Source organism: Podarcis gaigeae (genome assembly GCF_964106915.1).
Source record: "Podarcis gaigeae genome assembly, chromosome: 11".
Classification (NCBI taxonomy): domain Eukaryota; kingdom Metazoa; phylum Chordata; class Lepidosauria; order Squamata; family Lacertidae; genus Podarcis; species Podarcis gaigeae.
The window spans coordinates 41,266,824-41,286,652 of record NC_139687.1 but is presented as its reverse complement, the minus strand read 5'-3'; the positions used below and the strand labels follow the sequence as shown (position 1 = coordinate 41,286,652).

General features: G+C 42.4%; 1 protein-coding gene across 12 annotated transcripts in view; it reads right to left on the bottom strand.

The window, feature by feature from the left end:
* Window positions 1-19,829, bottom strand: part of PDE4D (phosphodiesterase 4D) — a 611,966-nt gene that overhangs the window by 12,272 nt on the left and 579,865 nt on the right. For 11 of the 12 annotated variants that reach the window (XM_083703504.1, XM_083703503.1, XM_083703505.1 and 8 more), the window contains 5 exons: window positions 7,365-7,458; window positions 2,351-2,523; window positions 1,516-1,614; window positions 1,259-1,423; window positions 474-573 (listed from right to left, as the gene is read on the bottom strand). In XM_083703504.1, coding sequence (XP_083559630.1) covers window positions 474-573; window positions 1,259-1,423; window positions 1,516-1,614; window positions 2,351-2,523; window positions 7,365-7,458 — 631 coding nt within the window. Of the gene's footprint in view, window positions 1-473; window positions 574-1,258; window positions 1,424-1,515; window positions 1,615-2,350; window positions 2,524-7,364; window positions 7,459-12,775; window positions 13,190-19,829 lie in introns of those variants that run through there. The other variant, XM_083703501.1, reaches the window with a different exon arrangement.

Here is a 19,829-nt window from a genome sequence, read left to right as displayed (position 1 = left end):
ATAAGAAGAACTAGGTCACATACATTAATACTGCAAAAACACAATACTCCTACTTTCACATAAACAAGCAGGCATAAGTTGGTGCATGGTGCTCTTAAATACCTGTGGCACTCCTGATCCTGGGCAAAATGAGCCATTCTGGCTTGCTATTTTGTACAAACAAAGGCTCTGGGTATGTTTCCTTCAAACAAACCACAAGTGGTTACTGAGGCTTGTTCTTGGCTTGCCACTTGTGGTTGGTTTGGGGAAAACCACAAGCCTGGGTTTGGAGGACACAAAAAGCCAAACTATGGTTTGTTTTGCTTGAGGTGGCACGGCCACAGGCGGAGCACCCCCAGGACCTTTCCAGCAGTGGTTCTCAGAGTGCTGCTCATTTACCTAAAGCCACAGTTTAAAAAATAAATCAAACAATCCTACGGCTTTAATGTGATGCGTGAACTGAGCAAGTTTTACCAGAAATAGACCACACTTACTTGTGTTGATAAGAAACTGGTTTGAAACCCCAGGATGATCTACATCATGTATTGCACTGGCAAAAATAGCAGCCAGAATCTCCAGGTCCGTGAACACCGCCTGAGGGGGAAGGAAAAACAGAGTAAATGGAAAGAAACACATTTTGATAAAAGACATGTGGCTGGCGAATTTGTGTATGCACACACGCACGGTGCTGTTGGGATCCCTGCTGGTGGCAGCAGCCAGCAAGTCATAAAAGCTAGCACAATATAGACATCAACTTGCACAACGGGACTTGCATTTTCTCTTCCCTGCTCTGTAACCTCCCACGTACCCTGCCCCCCAAATCTGCTGCAGAAAGTTTGGGGCAGATTTGGGAGGCTGTAGGTGGGAGAGGGGTGACAAAGGAAGAGAAGGCCCCTCTGCAAGTTGACAGCTGCTCATGCAACACTGGATTCACCCAACAGAAAATAAACCAAGGCTGAACTGAAAAGCTGATGCTGAAATACAATTGGGACATTTCACAGCTTCTGTAAAACATGCCTTTTACACTTCAGTTCAGAGAAAAGCAAACAAAACAGAAACAAAGTCTGTGTCTCTCAAGCTGCCTAGAGAACTTTATGTTATGAGGCAGCATACAAATGGCAGATGTAGATAAATAACAAATAATAGAAGTATTTTTTGCTCCACTGAACTGACTAGAGTGTCTTGCAAACCGATGCTGCAGGATTTCTGCAAAAAAGCAAGGGGAAGATTTGATGTCTGTGGATTCCGTGACACAAAGCTTCTGTTTCTGTGAACTTACCTCCAGAGCTGGGGTGGACAACAGCACATGCGTAGACTGTACAACATCTGCAGCATGTATGTTGTTGTGATATGCCACATCTGCATGGTAATGGTCCTCCAGTGTCATCAAGTAAGTTATTAACATGTCTGGTTGAATTTTAAATGTTTTTAATAATTCTCGCTCCTGGAATATTAAGAGAGAAAAGATGGCTGCCTTTACAATACATGCAAAGGATGAAAATGGAAAATGGAAAAGTCTCCTTTTGTTACACATACCTGGAAAATAGTGTACATGATGACAGTCAAAGGTCGGTTCGCAGATAATTCAGCTATTTTAAACACCTGGAGGCCCCATTTGTTTACATCTTCTAGTTCCTAAAATGAAACCGAGCAGAAAACAGAATCTATACCGGGTTTTTCAATGAGGTTTATGCAAAACCGCAACACTGGATTGCTGTTACCAATCCCAGTCATTCTCAGCTACCAGTTTTCTAGACTACCAGTTTTCAGCTACCAGTTTTCTAGACTTAAAACAGGGAGGGAGTATCTTGTTTCAGAGAGAGAAATGGAACGGAATTATTTCACTAGTACACTGATACCCAGTAATAAGAGGGATCAGTGGGAAAGCCTTCAGAAATGCTACACTCTTATTGCTATTCTCAATGCTTTTTTATGTTTTGAGCAACATAATGGTCAAAGTGGGGAAAGCTTAGGAACACCCAAGACTGTTGATCCATCTAGCTCAGTACTGTCAACACTGACTGACAGCAGCTCTCCAGGGTTTCCGCATCCCATCCCTACCTGGAGGTGATGGGGAATGAACCTGGAGCCGTCTGCATGTTACATCCCTTGCTTGAAGCTCTTTTGGTATAAGCATACCAACCAATTTTCTGTTGAAATGCTATTTTTAATTTCCTTTTTTAATTTTACTTGTCCACTAATGTAGTTCCAATGACAACTCTCCTCAATGCAAATTGCCATGTCTAGAGTGGACATGCAGTGAAGTGTAAATAAATACTAATGTGGGCAAACTTGTGGATGTGATTTACTGGCCTGTCACATCGCTCCACTGAAAGTGAGGAAACCAGCTAGAGAGCAGCATTGCCCTTACCTTGGCCAGAATATCTTCTTGGTCAGTTTTGACTCCAAATTTTGGGATGCTCGAATTGGTTAGGCTGGAGCTGTGCATCAGTTTCTTCACTCCACTGATCTGAGACATCGGCAGTTTCTTCTTCTCTTTCTCTTTCTGTGTAGGAGATGGGATTTCCACTTCATGCTGTTTGTCTATGAAAAGAGGGAGGGCGAAAGAAAATTGTTAATCTGTTTGTATATTAGAACTGTCTTGTAAAAGTTCAGCTCTGAACCAAAGTCAGCCTTTCACAAAACATCCCTACAGTAGATTTATGACTCATAGATATTAAAAAAAAAACCAGGAACAGCGAAATCAGCCAGTACAGTTGACTTCATAAAAGATGGCTTCAAATCCAAGATTAGCAATGGATTTACTATGGCTTTAAACAGATCACTTATTCTCATCAGTCTAATTTTACAACACGGTGTAAATAAACTTGCAAAAGTTACTAACCTGCTTACCACCACGCCAAAAATACTAGCCTGGTAGGGACTGGCATAGAAGAGAGGAATAATTCTATTCTCTCCTAGTAGCTCACTTGGTTTATATGCTGAGCACATGGGAAGGATAGAATGCGCCATCTTTCTTCCATCACTCACTCACATGAAATTCCATGTACTTGACCACATGCAACTTGTTGTTGCCTAATAGCTAAGTGCTTAAATGCAAGGCTGTGTTGCCATCTGTACAACAATAGGAAAAGCAATGGCCACTCAAGAGTTGTGAGAAAAGCAATACTGATAAAAAAGTATTCTGCGTTGGCTACAACTACCCAGTTCTATTAGTGGACGCCAGTGCAAGCACTCCAGCCAGCACAACCGGGCTCACAACAGCATTGTAATTAAGCTGTTTCAGTAAAATTATCACCTTTGTTTTGAGATTCTCTTCACTGATCTCATCTTTCCCCAAAATAAAAACAAGAAATGACAATGTTGGGGTCAAGAGCATTAAAGAAGCGTATGCATCCTGTTTGCTCCACCAACATTAATGCAAAGGGATGCAATATGACCACGGCTACATTTGTGTTTTATTTAGCATGCTTGTTTTCTCTTATCTCTGTCGCTCTCTTTTTCTGTAACCTTTCCGAGCAGACTAGCACTTACTGGAACAGCAGAGAATCTCTGCAAAGAAGTGAAAATGTCACCAACTTTTAGCCGTGGGCATCCATTCCTTCCCCCTGTACTGCTCCTCTCTTGATCACCAATTAAATAAAACACAGAGGAAAGGAAGAGCACTTGACTGGCACAAACCAACAGTAGCTGAAGAGCAGTGATTCGTGTGCCTGCCTTGATGTTTATGACTTCAGTCATATGCACAAAGTTTAGGACCATCATGAGGGAGGATCGTAAAGCGAACTGTCAGATGAACTCAAGTGAAAGGAAGTGTCTGTCCGGAAGATTTTAGATGGGGCATGGAATTCCATGGGTTTTCCTAAGGTTTTGTTCAAAGTGAGCAAGCAGCTAACACTATCTGTGCTGGGCTCTGTTCTGCAGCCTGGAAAATATTTCTCCCTTCCCCTCCCTGCATTCCTTAAACACAAAATTCTTCTTTTAAGAAAGGATTGCAAAATAGTTTAAGGGCTCCTATCATACCCCTTTTCCCAAAGGAAGCAAAGCTCATTGCACTGAAAATTAGGAAATGAATGCAATGTGACCCAGAACCGTAAAGAGAGAGAGTCACAGCTTTAAGGATAATGCTGCACAAGTCTTTAAGGCTGGGGTACAGAATGTGCAGCTCTCAGATATGGTTGTTTTCCAGCTCCCATCAGCTCCAGCTAGCAGAGCCAATCGTCAGCAATGATGAGAGGAGATGCTCAAGAACATATGGAATAGGCTTCCAACCCCAGCTATATTAGCTCATTAAAAGCTGAAGAAATGAGAAATGTTCATCAGGCTCCAAAAGTCAGATACAAACTATTGGTCGGTGGGGAGGGAGAGATACCATGGTATTGTCCGTTGCATGATCGTGACACCTTAAGAGTGCATGCAACCGATTGATTGTTCAACCCTCTCCCCGCAATCTGATTGATGGCCCCATATGCATACAACAGGCCAGGAGAAGAGGCTACAATGGGAACACTTTGAAATAAGTGACTGCCCCCCCACTTGGGATTCTGAAATGATACAGGCACGAGATCCTTTGGATTAGATCCAAAACTTCAGTCCTGCTATTTAAACAAGCTGGTCTAACAATGGATCTGTGTTGCTTAACGTAACACAGGATTGAGTCCTGCTTACAGGATAGTTCAATTTATAGGTCTGTGGTGGACACATTTCCTTAGGGTATGCATCTCTATCGCTGCCACAGAAACACAAGCAGACAGTGAAGTCTTGGGTTCTTCAGTGAGTCATAGCGAGAAAATCCTCCTATGTAGGTCATCTCTGCCGGCAATCTTATTCCAGCTTTTTTTTCCAGAGTTTCTGAAACTAAACTTATCCCTTCCTTCTCCAGGGCATCAGTTTGCATTACTTAGTACAGAAAGTATTGATGTGATGTGTGATCTTTCCTATTCTAATTAATTCAAGAGGGTTCTGGGATCTTCTCTGTGTGAAACAAGCAGAAAGTTCATGGTGTTTGGGTTATTCCTTCAGAGAAGCTGAGTACAGCTGATTTAAACTGGTTCTGTTTTCTCCTTTAGTCAAGGTCAGCCTTTCTCAACCTGTGGGTTCCCAGATGTTGTTGAACTACAACTCCCATCACCCCTAGCTAGAAAGGCCAGAGCTCAGGGATGATGGGAGTTGTAGTCCAACAACATCTGGGGACCCACAGGTTGAGAACCACTGGTCAAGGTCATGCTGACTATAAAAGTAAGGCCAGAAGGAGCCTGGGTTTCCCTTTCCCTTTCTATCTCTTTTCCTTCTGGTGTGGTGTTCTGTATATAGAGTTAAGGTTTAGTTTTATTTTAAGTTTAAGTTAAGTCTGCTGCAACTAGGTTTCTTATGGACAGTGCCCATCCTGAATATATTGGATTTGTGACCATTATGCTCATTTGCCTTCAGTAGCAGTAAAGCTCTGCTGGATGAAATATTAATTGCCTCTGGTCTATTTTTTGGGGAATCCTGCAACACGTTTAAGTTTTACTCTGCTAACTATACATTGGATCAATATTCAGTAGAATTTCATGACACAGGGTTCCTTAAATTCAGTTTTAGAGATCATCTGCGTTTTTCAAAGGCTTAGAGCCGAGTTTTGTTTTATAAAGGATTTGTTTCGGGTGTATCTAGACTAAATAAAAAAAGGTATTTAGTTTTTAAGCCACAGCGAACAGAACCAAGTTCTGGTCTAGCAAATTCGGATGCAAAATGGTCTCCCTCTTCACGTTTCCCTAATAATCAACATAATTTTAAGTTGGCCAGCTGTGTCAGGCAATGGTTTATATAAGCTGCAGAAAAGCACACCAGGCTGCCATTAAGTTGAGTGCAAGCCCTTATCTCTGGAGCACAAGTGTCAGCTGACCTCTTGCACCAGTGCTCTGCTCAGTCCCACCAATGGCCAGGTGTTTGTGATGCCACAAAAGTGAGTGATGTAGGAAGAGCAGGGCACTGTGCAGGCTTAATGGTCCTCAATAAGGTCCTGGAGCAACAATGCGTTCTTCTTTTGTTGGCATGAGTGTGAACTAGCATGACACAAGCATGATCACATGTACCATGTGGGTGGATAGCTGTGTCCCATTTGCCAAGTGTGGAATGGTGATATTGGCTGCAGTGGTATTATTGCACATTAATATCTGTTTATGGGAAATTAAATAAAGAAGAATTAATAACAAGCAATGCGTTGTACCTACAGATGCATCCAACAATGGAAAGCACTTCCATTCGTGCAAGACAGGGCATCTGGTTTATTTATCTCTCCTCTACATAGAATAACCTCCTTGTGTTCCTCCTCGATGGAACAGTATGAGATATAATGCAGAGGGCTGCAGTAGGGTGGGGAGATTTGCTCTGCTTTGCAGGACTGTAAGCAATTCTGCTTGTTCAAAGCAACCACTGGACACAACTCAAAGACTGAAGGGGGTATATCAATTTATACTTCTTTACCAAACCACAGAATGCAAGTAATACTTTAGAGAAAAACCATGACTGTGCCAAAAGATTTAGGCCGAAATCCCAAGAAACAAGACTGTTGGGGGGGGGGCAGAATTGTGCATACAGAGTTTTGCTCGATGCTGCAACTTTCCTCTGCTAAAATGGTAAGCCATTTAAAAAACTGAATAGCAGGATGTCTTTCCAGCAGTAGGAACTGCAGCAGTATCAACATCAGCTGGAGGTATAAAGCACTATCAGAATTGGTCAGTTGGACCATGCTTACTCAGAAGTAAGTCCTACTTACTGTTCAATGGGATTTACACCATGGTAAGAGAGTTTAGGCTTGCAGCTGCCGTGTTTAATTTGTCTTTAGATAGATGCTTAGATAGATAGGGAGTATTTAGCAAATGGGACTATATTAAACATGTAGGACCCGCAAGAAAATGTTGCAGGGTTCCCCTCCAGGATGTTCCATTCCATTTCCACCTTACTCTCAAAACAGCCAGTCAGGATTCAGTGGCCAATGAGTACAACTCAGTCCTCAGTGGGGCTTTGTGGGAAGGAGATAGAGACATCTAAATATTTCTGTACTTCTGCAAACCTTGGGGTACCCAAGATTGCTGTTGTGTGTGAGAGTGCCATGATAAGCAATGATGCTTTTGAACACAGATTGTCCAATAATATGTCACAATGCTCTATATTTGAGAACTCTGTCCAACAGAACTTTCTGAACACAACAGGGCCATATTCAATGTAAAGGAAAGAGTATGTGGGAAAATAAAACAGGGCACTGCATTTTATTTAACCAATAGTGATTTATATGCATACGTTTGAAAAATATTGCAGTTAAACCAACAGCACAGGATATGAATTTTCATAAACTTTCCATCTGGATGTTACTGGTGGAGAGGAAGGAAAAGCACAAAGAACAACACAAAGAGTACTAGTGTCCATAATCGTAAGCTTACCTAAAAAGGTGTTGGATATATATTCAGAGACCTGATTGCCCGATCGGCTCATTTCAGATAAGTGGGTTAGCTCCCGGTTGAGCATTCTTTTAAACTGCAAAGAAAAGCAAAAACAGGACACGTCAATAGGCAAGAATTGAAGTCCTTGCAATGAGAAAATTCAGTCTTCTTTTAATATTAGGCATATTCAAACATTTAATTCAGCAAACCAGCTCACTTCAATGGGCATAATGCAGAATCAAATGGTATTTCCAGGAGAAATACATTATTCTACTTAATGTTATATAAACAGATGCTGAAAACAAACTGGGGAAACGATGGCAGACAGATCAATAACACTGCAAATGTACTAGATTTTAATTTTGGGGGGAGGGGGATTACTGCCATTCAAAAGTTTATACACACCCACACCCACTTTTGTCCTACAGAAGAAAGAAAACAATATTCTTGGCTTCTCATATTCCTAGGCCATATTTTTGTATTTTGATATGAAGTGCACTTTTCAAAAAGCTATCACATAAATTGAAAAATGTCAACCCTGCACGATTTCAGGTACCCTTGTTGGAAAGAGTATGAAAAAGATCAAAAGCTCTCATCTGCTCACTAAAAATACGTATGTGTATCTAAAGCTAAGCACCCAGCCCCCCCCCCCAATGCTATGGAAACTGGAGCACTCTTCATTTTTTGTTTGTGAATATAGGTTTCTCACAAAGAACAGAGCATCTCTGGCATTTTAAAAACAAGATCATGAAACTGGAGATACAACAGCCCACTCCAAGCATCAACTGACAAAGCCCTCCAGCTTATATTCCTGTGATGTTCTGCCTACTAAGCTCATAAGCAATATTTAATTATTATTATTATCCTGAGCCGCAAAACTTTACTTTGTGCTTTGGTAACGGGTTTGCAATCACATGGACGCAGGTGGCGCTGTGGGTTAAAGCCTCAGCGCCTAGGACTTGCCGATTGAAAGGTCGGCGGTTTGAATCCCTGCGGCGGGGTGCGCTCCCGCTGCTCGGTCCCAGCGCCTGCCAACCTAGCAGTTCGAAAGCACCTCCGGGTGCAAGTAGATAAATAGGGACCGCTTACCAGCGGGAAGGTAAACGGCGTTTCCATGTGCGGCTCTGGCTCGCCAGATGCAGCTTTGTCACACTGGCCACGTGACCCGGAAGTGTCTCCGGACAGCGCTGGCCCCTGGCCTCTTAAGTGAGATGGGCGCACAACCCCAGAGTCTGTCAAGACTGGCCCGAACGGGCAGGGGTACCTTTACCTTTACCTTGCAATCACATGTTTGTGTAATTTTGAAGACTACAGTATTTGGGAGCTAGGTTGATATAGCAGCTTGTGCTGCAACAGCTACCCTTACTGGAAGGGAGAAAATCCATTTCTGCAACCCCCTAGCTCAGCTTTCCCCAGGCTGAAGTTCTCCAGCAGCACAGTGCACTGGAATAAAGAGTTCCAAGCCTCCAGAATCTTAATATAGGCACAAGGGTCCAGGGAGAGCTGACATGATTCATGCTCCAAGGAAGTTCCCTTCGGCAGTCCCTTCTGACTTGAAATGGCATTAATATTAGCTGCTGGTTAGATGATGTGGAGAGGGCGCAATGAGGCCAACTCCTAGCTACTTAAACAAGGGCACAGGAATCCGTGGGTCCAATCCTATGATCTGGGGGGGCATGAACAGAAGAAGAGAGAAAGACTAGGGCAGGGGATGGGGAGAAAAATCCCATACTGTGGTTTCTAGGTGGACAAACATGTTTGCTAGGCTGTTAGGGAAATGGACGCTGGCTTCGATAGCTCAGTTGGTAGAGAATGAATGAGACTCTTAATCTCAGGGGTTGTGGGTTTGAGCCTGGCAAAATATTCCTGCATTGCAGGGGGTTAGACTACATAATCCTTGTGGTCCCAACTCTACGATTCTATGAATTAATAAATCACCAAACATTTCCATAGGCAGCAAAGACAGCCATCACACTTAATAGAAATGGGCCATTTGTGCTTTTCCATTTCCACCAGGCAGCGAGGGGCTGCTCCCCCATGTGACATAAAACGGGATGTGCGCCTTTCCCCTGTTCCTAGGGGTGTTTTCACACATGAGGCTTGGAAACAGCTCATCAGGTTATGAATGGAAAACCTGCACTGGCCAAAATGCACATTTGCATGGCAAATGCCCCTCCCTCCAACGCTGTCTCCAAGCTTGAGAACATTGAGCACGGTTTCTCAAACTCCTTGTCTACCACTTCTCTCTGATATCCATTTTCCCATACAAACTGCACAACTTGAAAACAAAACAAAACAAAAATTATGTGGGGAAGATGCGAGAAAATGGACCAGGGTACATGCTTTGAAAGCAGTCCACGCCCTTCCTTTCTTTTTGCTCAGCCACTCTCATTTGCTCTTTTAAATTTACATGGCTCTGCTTCTTTCATTTGTCATGTTTGCTTTAGCCTGCAAATAAGGAGCATATCTACCTGTTTCCTGGGCAGCGCTTATTTGATACAATATGCATGTCCCTCTTTGAGCAAATGCACAAGGTAGGAGAGGGTCCCTATCACTGGTTATTCCATGAGTGCCAAGAGAACCTTCCCATTTTGGAGTGGAGGCAGGCAGCGGTTTGTTTCAATCCCTGGTGTTTTCCCGAAGGCACATCCAACTGGGGAACTATCCCCAGCAGCAGAAGGCAACAAGGGGTATTTAGCTCTGAGCAAGGGCAGACATATGCATGTTACACTACCTTAAAGGGGGCATTGTGGGGTATAAATATGGTTGGTCAATCCAGCTGCTGGCCCTCCTCAAGAGCGCTGAGCCAGGGGGGCGGGGAAATGATGACACGGGGCCCCGGGGCAAGCATCAGTAGTGGACCTCTCAGGGTGCTGGGCGATGGCACCTAAGGGCACTGGGAACTGTAGCTGTGAGAGGTAAACTATAGTTCCCAAGATTTTTAAAGAGAAAATTACTTGTGCTTTAAATGTATGGGGCCTACTCAGCACAATATTGCAATCCTATAGGACCTCTCCTGGAAGTAATCCCTATTGAACTCAATGATACTATTTCTCAAGTAGGCAAGCGTAGGATTGTGCTGTAAGACTACTATCCTTTGCACATTTATCTAGGCCTCGTTGAATTCAGCAGGATGTACTTCCAAGTACCTGCTTAACTCCTACCTACTTCAATGGGACTTTGCATCTATAGCAAATTTTAAAAGGGATTCAATCCCTTTCTCTCCAGATGTAAAATGCATTGGTTGTCAAACACAATGATGCAAAACTGATCCATTGGAAAATCAACTGCTTACATTTTTTTTTAATGATTCGGCAAAAACGCCTGCACAGATAAAAAGATTCCCTCTACCTGCAAGCCAGCAAAACTCATGCACTAAGCTTGGAAAAATAAAGCAGAGAAAAGTGTGTGTGTGTAATCTCTTAAGCAAAAATCACCAACAAAACCAAACATCAGTACAACAGTATATTACTGAACACATATATTAAACTGTCTCATCACTTGAGGTTCTTACTCTGCTTGCTAAGATTTAATTAACAATAGAGCGTGCACTTGAAAACTCAGTGCCACAATAAATGTCAGTGTGTATAGCTGCAAACTGCATGTGGAGTGACTGGCCAGAACAACTTCAGTATCACAATAGGGAGTGTTGAATACCCCCCGTTTTTTTGGTGGGGGTGGAGGGATGGGTTGCTTGTAGGTGGTTACCCCACCCCCCGCTGGTTCTATCAAATCTGTATATCCACAGAGCTCAGGGCAGCATACTTGCGGATTATCCCATGTTGGGGGCTCGCCCAAGCAGGTGAGCTTCCCAAGGCCACCCAGTGACCTTCAAGGAAGAGTAGGGATTATGAGAACCCAGGCTTGCCTAGCAGAGTCTTCTCCAACCTCGTGCCCGTCTTCCTGATATGTTTTTGACACCAAACCTCATCAGCCTCAGCCAGTGTGGCCAATGGTCAGGGACAATGGGAGTGGTGGTTCAAAAGATCTGGAGGGCATCTGGTTGGAGAAAGCTTTCCTAGTCCAAATCCAGCAGCTCGAACCACATAGGCTCTCTGTACTACTTGATATACAGGGCTAACCAACTATCTGTTGTTCGGCATTGAATGCAGAAGCACTGCATGCACACGACAGGTTGCTGGATGGGGAATTCTACACAGAGCAGCCTTTTGCTGGGAAATCCATGTGCGAAAGCCTGATTTCTTTTGCACACAGAATTCTCCTTGCTTACTCGGGATATTCATCTGTTCTTGACCAAGTGAGAACGTTCCTTGGGCATCGTTCCTTGGGAGCAAAGTATTGCGAGAACTTGGAAGACAGAACCCTCAGGATCCTGAGCAAAGCAGAAGGCCCCTCTAACAATATAACTTAAACAGAGCACTTGTAATATTTGAAAACAAGTTATCTGGCATATGGGGAAACCAGTTCTTGAAAAGAGAATTGTTCGAAATTCTGGAAACAAAACATATTGGGTTGAGGTGAGTGTGGTCTGCTTTAGAACCAAAGTGCCTGGTGACCTAAATAGCTTATATCCAAGTTGAGCATTCTAAGACATCTTTGTTGGTCCTAAGCCAATACTGCAATTGATTTAACAATATGATGCATTTAACTGAAGCTCACTGCTTTTATTTTACTGGACCATTAAAGAACACACTGTATGAATATCAAGGAAAAGAGGATAATGTGGAAGTGATACATGGGCATATAATTAAGGAACAACCCAGAGAAGATATACATGTCCCTCCACCCTACCCCGTGATTTACTCCGGGAATCTAGCACAGCATTTTATGCTGCATGTGATGAATAAATCAGTATACCTGCTAGTGTGAAGAGAGAGAGAAAAGCCTATTTGGCTTTCTTTTATAAAAGCTTTGTAAATCAAAACTGATTTTCAGCATGTATAATTTGTAAGACAGGTCAACATTCAGGGAAGACCATTTTCCGCCTCCCATCATTTCAGATGAGATTTAATCAACAGAAGCTGTGTGTCACACGCAGGAAACCAGAATATGCTATTAAAACACATCCTTGGAAACAGAGATCTACGTTGTGATCAGAAAGCATTATGAATGCATGCATTCAGCCATTATTAGTCACACAATCTATTTAACTAAGTTCCCCTTGGTTAATGGAATATGGCACAATAGTTCCAATCTGATATTCGCCAAAAAGCAGACTTCAACTTTATTATAGGCATAATCAGGCAACACTGAAAAATGAAGGATCTCTTTCCACAGCTACCAGCTAGATATTACAAGCTATTCTAATATACCAATACAGTCTCAGTCTATAATGCAAAGAAAAACAACCACAGCTTTCAAATGATTATTTCCACAATCTTGTTTTTTCATAATTGTGCTTTCAAATCAAACAAACATGGTTAAAAAGTAAAAAAAGAAGACATTCCTACCTTTATGTAGCCCCAAGACACTGAGAGTAAATAGTTTGCTTCGGGCATTTTTGATTTTTTTTAGGGTTACCAATTTAAAACAGAATTTTCCAGTCCTCTGCTGTTATTGAGATAACAGGGGAAAGTATGCTGGATTCTTTTAAATGAATTTTGCTTTTCAGTTTGTTAGTTTTGTTGATCTATTGATTCCCTGCTATTAGGTACACAAGAGAACATCTAACTGGCATTCCAGTTGTGAGATCTTCTGGTTATATAAGAGCCATTTGCAAAATTCCAAAGTGCAGTAAAATTCAAGGACTTGGTTGGAAAGACATATTTCACCAGCTGAAGAGAAATTTGAAGAGCGGAAAGAGATCTGCATATTTCCAGAACACCACGACTTAATGAATTATGTATGCCAAGATGCTCAGCTGCTGAAAGAGACTTGTTCTATATCAACAGCCTACCAAATAAGAATCTGCAGGGAAGCTACAACCAGTGTCAAGTAATCCCTCCCATTAATCTCAGATAAGAGCCAATCACGTCCCTGCCGAAATATATAAAAGCAGAAGAGAAAGCCATGACATGTGTGTGCTAGTTTCTGATTGGGCAGCATAGGTGAATCTCTTGGGGAAAGGGTAGTTCTCTTCTTTTCCGCTAAATGCCATTTAATAATGGCTTCCCTGCAGCATTACCTCTGTGCAGACATGATTAATTAGCTGAACTTTTGTGAGTGTGTGTGTGTGTGTGTGTCAGTAGCATTTACTAGCTCAGTGAGAGGGGCTCATTGCACCCATTCAATGAGGCAGAAGTGACTGCTCAGCTCAGGCTAAATGTCATTGGCTTATTAAGCTCACTGCATTTTTTATTTTAAAAGCAGCACATTTTCTAGAGCACTTTATTTCTTTTTAAACAGCCAAACGTGATGAAAAACTGTTTAGCTAAGTCTCCAGTGCAGCAATTCTACTGCATTTCAATCTGACAGCATCCATATTGCATTGTTAGGTACGTACACACAGCCTCTGGTCAGCCTGGTAGCTCACATACAGTATGTGCCCCCAAAAGAGGGGGAAATTAGATAGGAGCACTTAGGAGTATCAACACTGTACTACATTTCAAACCAGGTGCAAGCATTTCGTGAAGCAGTATGAACAAAGAAATCAGAGTCAACAAAAGAGTTGCCGTAGCACTGCAGCTTCCCCTCTTTGCGTCATCACAAACAGAATCAATTTACAGAGGGATGGCCGTTGTCAGTGTGCTGCAGGGAACTCGGCACAGAATCCGGCAACACCTTAAAGACCAACTTCTTCACTGCGTCGTAAGATCTCAGAGACTGCATCTCTCTCCATCAGCTGAACGAAGCATTAACTTCAGTGTTACCAATTTATGAAACCATCCACGAGGGATTTTTATATGTGTGTTACTAATGCCCACTGAAATTAGGCCAAAGAGCAAACGGCAATCTCCATTTGTGATACATCTAGTGAGAATACAATGTGCTGCAAGAGTTATATTTCTTTCAAAAACACGTTTTGCTTAATTAAATATTTAGTATTTACCACAGTGGTACCTCGGGTTAAGTACTTAATTCGTTCCGGAGGTCCATTCTTAACCTGAAACTGTTTTTAACCTGAGGTACCAATTTAGCTAATGGGGCCTCCCGCTGCCGGAGCACGATTTCTGTTCTCATCCTGAAGCAAAGTTCTTAACCTGAGGTACCATTTCTGGGTTAGCGGAGTCTGTAACCAGAAGCGTATGTAACCTGAAGCATATTTAACCCGAGGTACCACTGTAGTGAGTTTCTTAGTACATAAATGTGTTGTGGGAGACACCTTTGCATCTACCTTGCTCTCCACCTCGCACCCACAACCCCATCCTGGCACCAATTCTGCTGGGCGCCCTTCTTGGCCCTCCATGACCAGCTGCTGCCATTGCCACATGAACTGGCTTCCCTCAGGCAGGCAAACAAAGGCCCCAAGAAATTTTCAGGTTGAGTCTCTCTCTCTCTCGTGCGCTCTCTCTCCCTCCCCTTTGTGTGCCTTCCTTATTAAAGGGGGTGCACCCCACTTTACGCAATTTCACTTATGCACGTGGGGCCCCAGAACATAACCCCCCACATAAGTGTGGGGGCATTGTCTGTAATTCCCCAAAATGAAAATGTTGCCATGCACAATCATAAAGAAAGTCTGCATCTCCCCCAATAAAGATTTCAGTGTGCTGGTTAACACACAATGCCAGACCATGATATACAAGTGAGCCTAGGGTTTATCCCCCCCCCCATAACCTGTACATGCCCTGATTAAATATTACAGTGGTACCTTGGGTTAAGAACTTTGCTTCAGGATGAGAACAGAAATCGTGCAGTGGTTTAGCTGGGTATGGTTTAGCATTCAAGTGAATCAGCTCTACGTAATCCTGAGCCCCAAAATTTACAACCCACATCTATGTATGCTTACCGAGAAGTTAGTCCTACTGAATTTAATAGGACTTTTCTGCAGGGAATCACAGATTTGTAGAGTTGGAAGGTACCCCGAGGGCAATCTAGTCCAACCCCCCAGGAATCTTTTGCCCAACATGGGACTCGAACTCATCACCCTGAGATTAAGTGTCTCATGCTCTACCAACTCAGCTATCCCCAGCTTTCAAAATGAAAGTTGACTTTAAATTTCAAAAATCAAATGAAGTAAAGTCAAGTCTGCTTGGTCCATTTTACCTCTAATCCAGGCATCATATCCTAGCACATGATTTTACACCAAGGTGATGTCTGGTTGGGTAGGACGTGCCCCACTCTCTGAAACTGTGCACTGTACTGCAATCTAAATTTCGCATTAGAATTCTCAAAATAGTTCCAGGTATACTATACTTTGGTGCTTTAACAAACCCCCAAAACATGTGAGGCTCAGGATTAAAATAATAAACCAGGGCTATTATCCACGCGACACTGATGAACTAAACAGAAAAGGCCAGCAAGCAGCAAAAACTGAGGATCTCTTAAGGTGCATTTATCTATAATACAGGGAATAGGATGTTCAGAGACCATCGTCCTAAGGGACTGTTCCTTGAACAGAGTAGAGTAACCTAATTCCTGGGTTGCCATCACATTCAGAAGGTTTAAGCAAACCACAGCAACAATAGCCACTTTAGATTGTCTGCTGGCTTGACCTACTTGGGTAATTAATCTGTCTATTATTTTCACACTGATAACCCAGACCAGATAATTTAAATAACAGGAATTTTTATTATTTATGTGAGATGTAGTTTTCTATTGAAGAACAACATCTGAACAATGACTGAAGAGTAGTCCTAGTCAAAGTGATTTTGTAGGTTCTGAAGCACTTGCAAAATATGGCAAAAATCTATTGAAGTAACAGTGTGGTAAGTGCATATACTACCGGGGGATGGAAGCTATTGTCTGATTTCAGTCTTAGAGGAGGAATATGACATGTCACTGAGGGTGCCTTGACTTATTAAAGGAAGCAGCTTCTCCAATTGCCACACTTTCCTTCTGCATGAATTTAAACATTTTGGGGATGTGAAAGTCAAATAAATTCAGATTCGGATACCCCGCAAAATGCAGGATTGTCATTTACAGGGATCTTGGTCACCATTAGTGATTAGAAATTGCAGAGATGGTGACTCAGAGCCCCTGATTTGCAGTACATTCACAGCATAGCTCAGTCCTGATTGAACTCTCATCAGTGGCAGAACTGAGTCAGTATTTGGGGAACACAACCCTCCCGAAAAGCTTTTTCCAAAGAATTTGGATTTCTTGTCCTAATCAAGAGCCAGTGAATTAAGAGAAGGGCTCAACCACCAGGCAGTATGTGCTCTGCTGCACTTGTGGAATGTATTTACCTTCCTTTGTGTAAAGACCAGGTCCTTGACCACACAGACAAAGCATATGTGCAAAATTCTTTATGCAAGCAGGCACTTTCCAGAAGTTAGGTTAGCATAAGACTCAGATGTTCCCTGTGCACATTTTTCCCGCTGTAGTGATAGGAAAGAGGGCAGAAGAGGATATCTGATTTTGCTAATACAGTGAATGCTCGGGTTGCGAACGTGATCCGTGTGGGATGCACATTCGCAACCCGCAGCGTTCGCAATCCACGTGTTCGCACACGCGGGTTGCGATTCGGCACTTCTGCGCATGCACAAAGTGTGATTTAGTGCTTCTGCGGGACCACCGAAACTCGGAAGTAACCCGTTCCAGTACTTCCGGGTTTCGGTGGTCCACAACCCGAAAAATGCAACCTGAAGCGGCTGTAACCCGAGGTATGACTGTAGAGACAGAATTACATAGTATGCAGAGGAAAATTAAAATGAGCAGACAATAGGCAGCTAGAGGTGCCCAGCTTTAGTCTCCTCAGAAATGCTTTTCTGCGGCTCTGACCTAGATATTGCACACAACAGCATTTAGAGTGAAAGAAAACAATCCCAAGAGTACATTTATATTAAAAACATGAATTGGTTTTAGCTGAAGGAGGGGCTCAATCAGTGATTCAATTACACCAGCACCAATGCTCTGGATGCACAAGGGTCATGTTGAAATTTACGTGTTACAAAGATTTTTTCAGCTGATGTATCTTAACCATGTCTTGCACAACACATTTGTAAACTTGGCAGATTTACTTCAGCACCCTTACAATGTCAACTTGTGCACCCTTACGACAGGGTGGCAATGAAACTAAGGCTGAATCTGTTGGATAGTGAAGACCAGAGAAACTGTTTGAATTAGGTTCTAAAATTTCATGTTTCAATTTCTTTTTAGATCCATCTGAAGCCTAAACTGAAAGAAGAAAGCTAAAAATAGGATGGTCTGGTCTACTGGATTTTGTGACAGCATTAAACTTGTAATAATTACTTTTACAATGTACTGTATAAAGTTTTGGCATTTGTGCACACGACAGTTCTTTTCAATTCTGTTTGCATATACTGCCCTCTACTGATAATAAACAGTATCTTAAAGCAGCTATTTTGTTTTTTCTAAGTGTTGTTGTTCTGCAGACTACCTAGCAAAGTTTGCTCAGTCACTGCAGTCAACTACAGCTTGTATGTCTGCAGCTGTGAATGAGGCTGTTTAAAAGTTGTGAAAACTAAGGTACAATCATTACTGCATTCTGAACATGAATAGGTAGAGTAAAATATTTCTGTTAACAATATTCTTGGGTTTGTGTGTTTATATACAGCAGACTTATGTATACAGCAGTTCGTAGAGAAGTTGGAAATCGGAAATGACTTTTACTCATTGTACTAGCTAAAGTCTTCACCCGTCTGGTCCCTCCAGACTACAACTAATCCAACAACATCTGGAAGGTGCCAGGTTACTCCACTAAGAGACAGGCTCAGGCCTTCAAAGTGTGGCTTTGCATGACTTCTTAAATGTTACCAAACCGGGGAAATAAATTTACCCGTATGTAAAGGAAGAGTGGCTCATCATTTCTTTGAAGAGTTCTCTGGTTTAAATCCAGTTTAAAGAACCATAGGCAGGTTACCTCATCCCAATCTCCCCCGCTATGTGGAGGAGTATTGTATTTACGTTTAAATTATAGTCATTATTTATAAACTTCTTCATTCTGGACAATGTGTACACCTACCTATCAACAACCTATACAGGAGCTATTGATAGCATCACCCTAAGCAGTGTTAAAAATATTTATCTTATGTAGCTATGCCTAACTTATTTATATCACAATCAGCACTTCATTTTTGTTCTGCTACACGACTGGGCCAATGGGATATGTAATTGACACTGACATTAACTGCACAGCTCCTTTGCACTGTATTTGTATTTTGTACTGTTATAGAAACAAGTTACAAAAAAATAAAAATAAAGATTGGGCGAATCGTTGTCAAAGTTGCCTCCAATCCTGCCTTTCTTTCACCAAGGCTGGCTTGGAATTGCACTGTGAGAGGGACAAAAGAATTGGATGTGTGTGTCAGGTGTGGGGCCAGGAAATTCTCGACACGAATGTCATCACACCGTCACAATAAACAAAAAATCTATATTGTTGGACACAGAGCCAAGTTTCAGCACCATACGTATGCAAAGTGTTGGGAAGGGGAATTTTTTTTGCAAAGAGAAGCGCTTATTTATTTAAAAAACTTCTATTCAGACTTTCCACTTATACGTGGGTTACAGTAATAAAAAAGTAACAATAAAATACAATCAAACGTTTAATCAAGCAAGGCTCGAACCATTTAGTATGTTCACTTGATGGCATTTCTAACACAGCTATCCTGTGTCAGGCTAAGATTTCAAAACAAGGCCAGAAAGGCGAAACTGCAAATGGCACCACCAGAGGGCCACACTCCACAACACTATCCTTGTCTGCCTACTGCTTTCAGGGTGGGTTTTGTGAGGCTTATGGGCTGCACAACACTTGCCAAGGATGAAGTTATTACACAGTGAGTGAGTGAAAAAGTGTGTGCGTGTGAGAGAGATAGAGAGAGATTATGTTTCTGGTTTATTGCCTATAAATGTTCTTTTAATCTTAAGTCAGCTTCTGACAAGAAATGTGCTTTTCGCTGCAGAGCAACCAGGCTCATTTAGGTTTTAGATTGTAAGCAGCAACAGAAATACCGAGACTTTGTTTAGAGCACAATAAGAAAAAACTAATTGCACAGAAAATATTACAGGGGTACCTCGGTTTAAGTACTTAATTCGTTCTGGAGGTCCTTTCTTAACCTGAAACTGTTCTTAACCTGAAGCACCACTTTAGCTAATGGGAACCTCCTGCTGCCGCCACGCCGCCGGAACATGATTTCTGTTCTCGTCCTGAAGCAAAGTTCTTAACCTGAAGCACTATTTCTGGGTTAGCGGAGTGTGTAACCTGAAGCGTATGTAACCCGAGGTACCACTATGCATATTGAAAGGATGCAGCTTCAACATGTGCTTCTCTGCCTCTTATGGTAAAGGAAGTGGTGATAAATACTAGGCAATCCCCTGCCTCCAAAGAACCCGTGCTCCCACCAGACCCAGCTAAAACAGTCAAACCTGGAAAAATCATTGTTATCGCCTGTGTGGGACCTGAGTTTGGATGCAATGCTAAGCCCAACAGTAGCTTCGCCCCAGGAT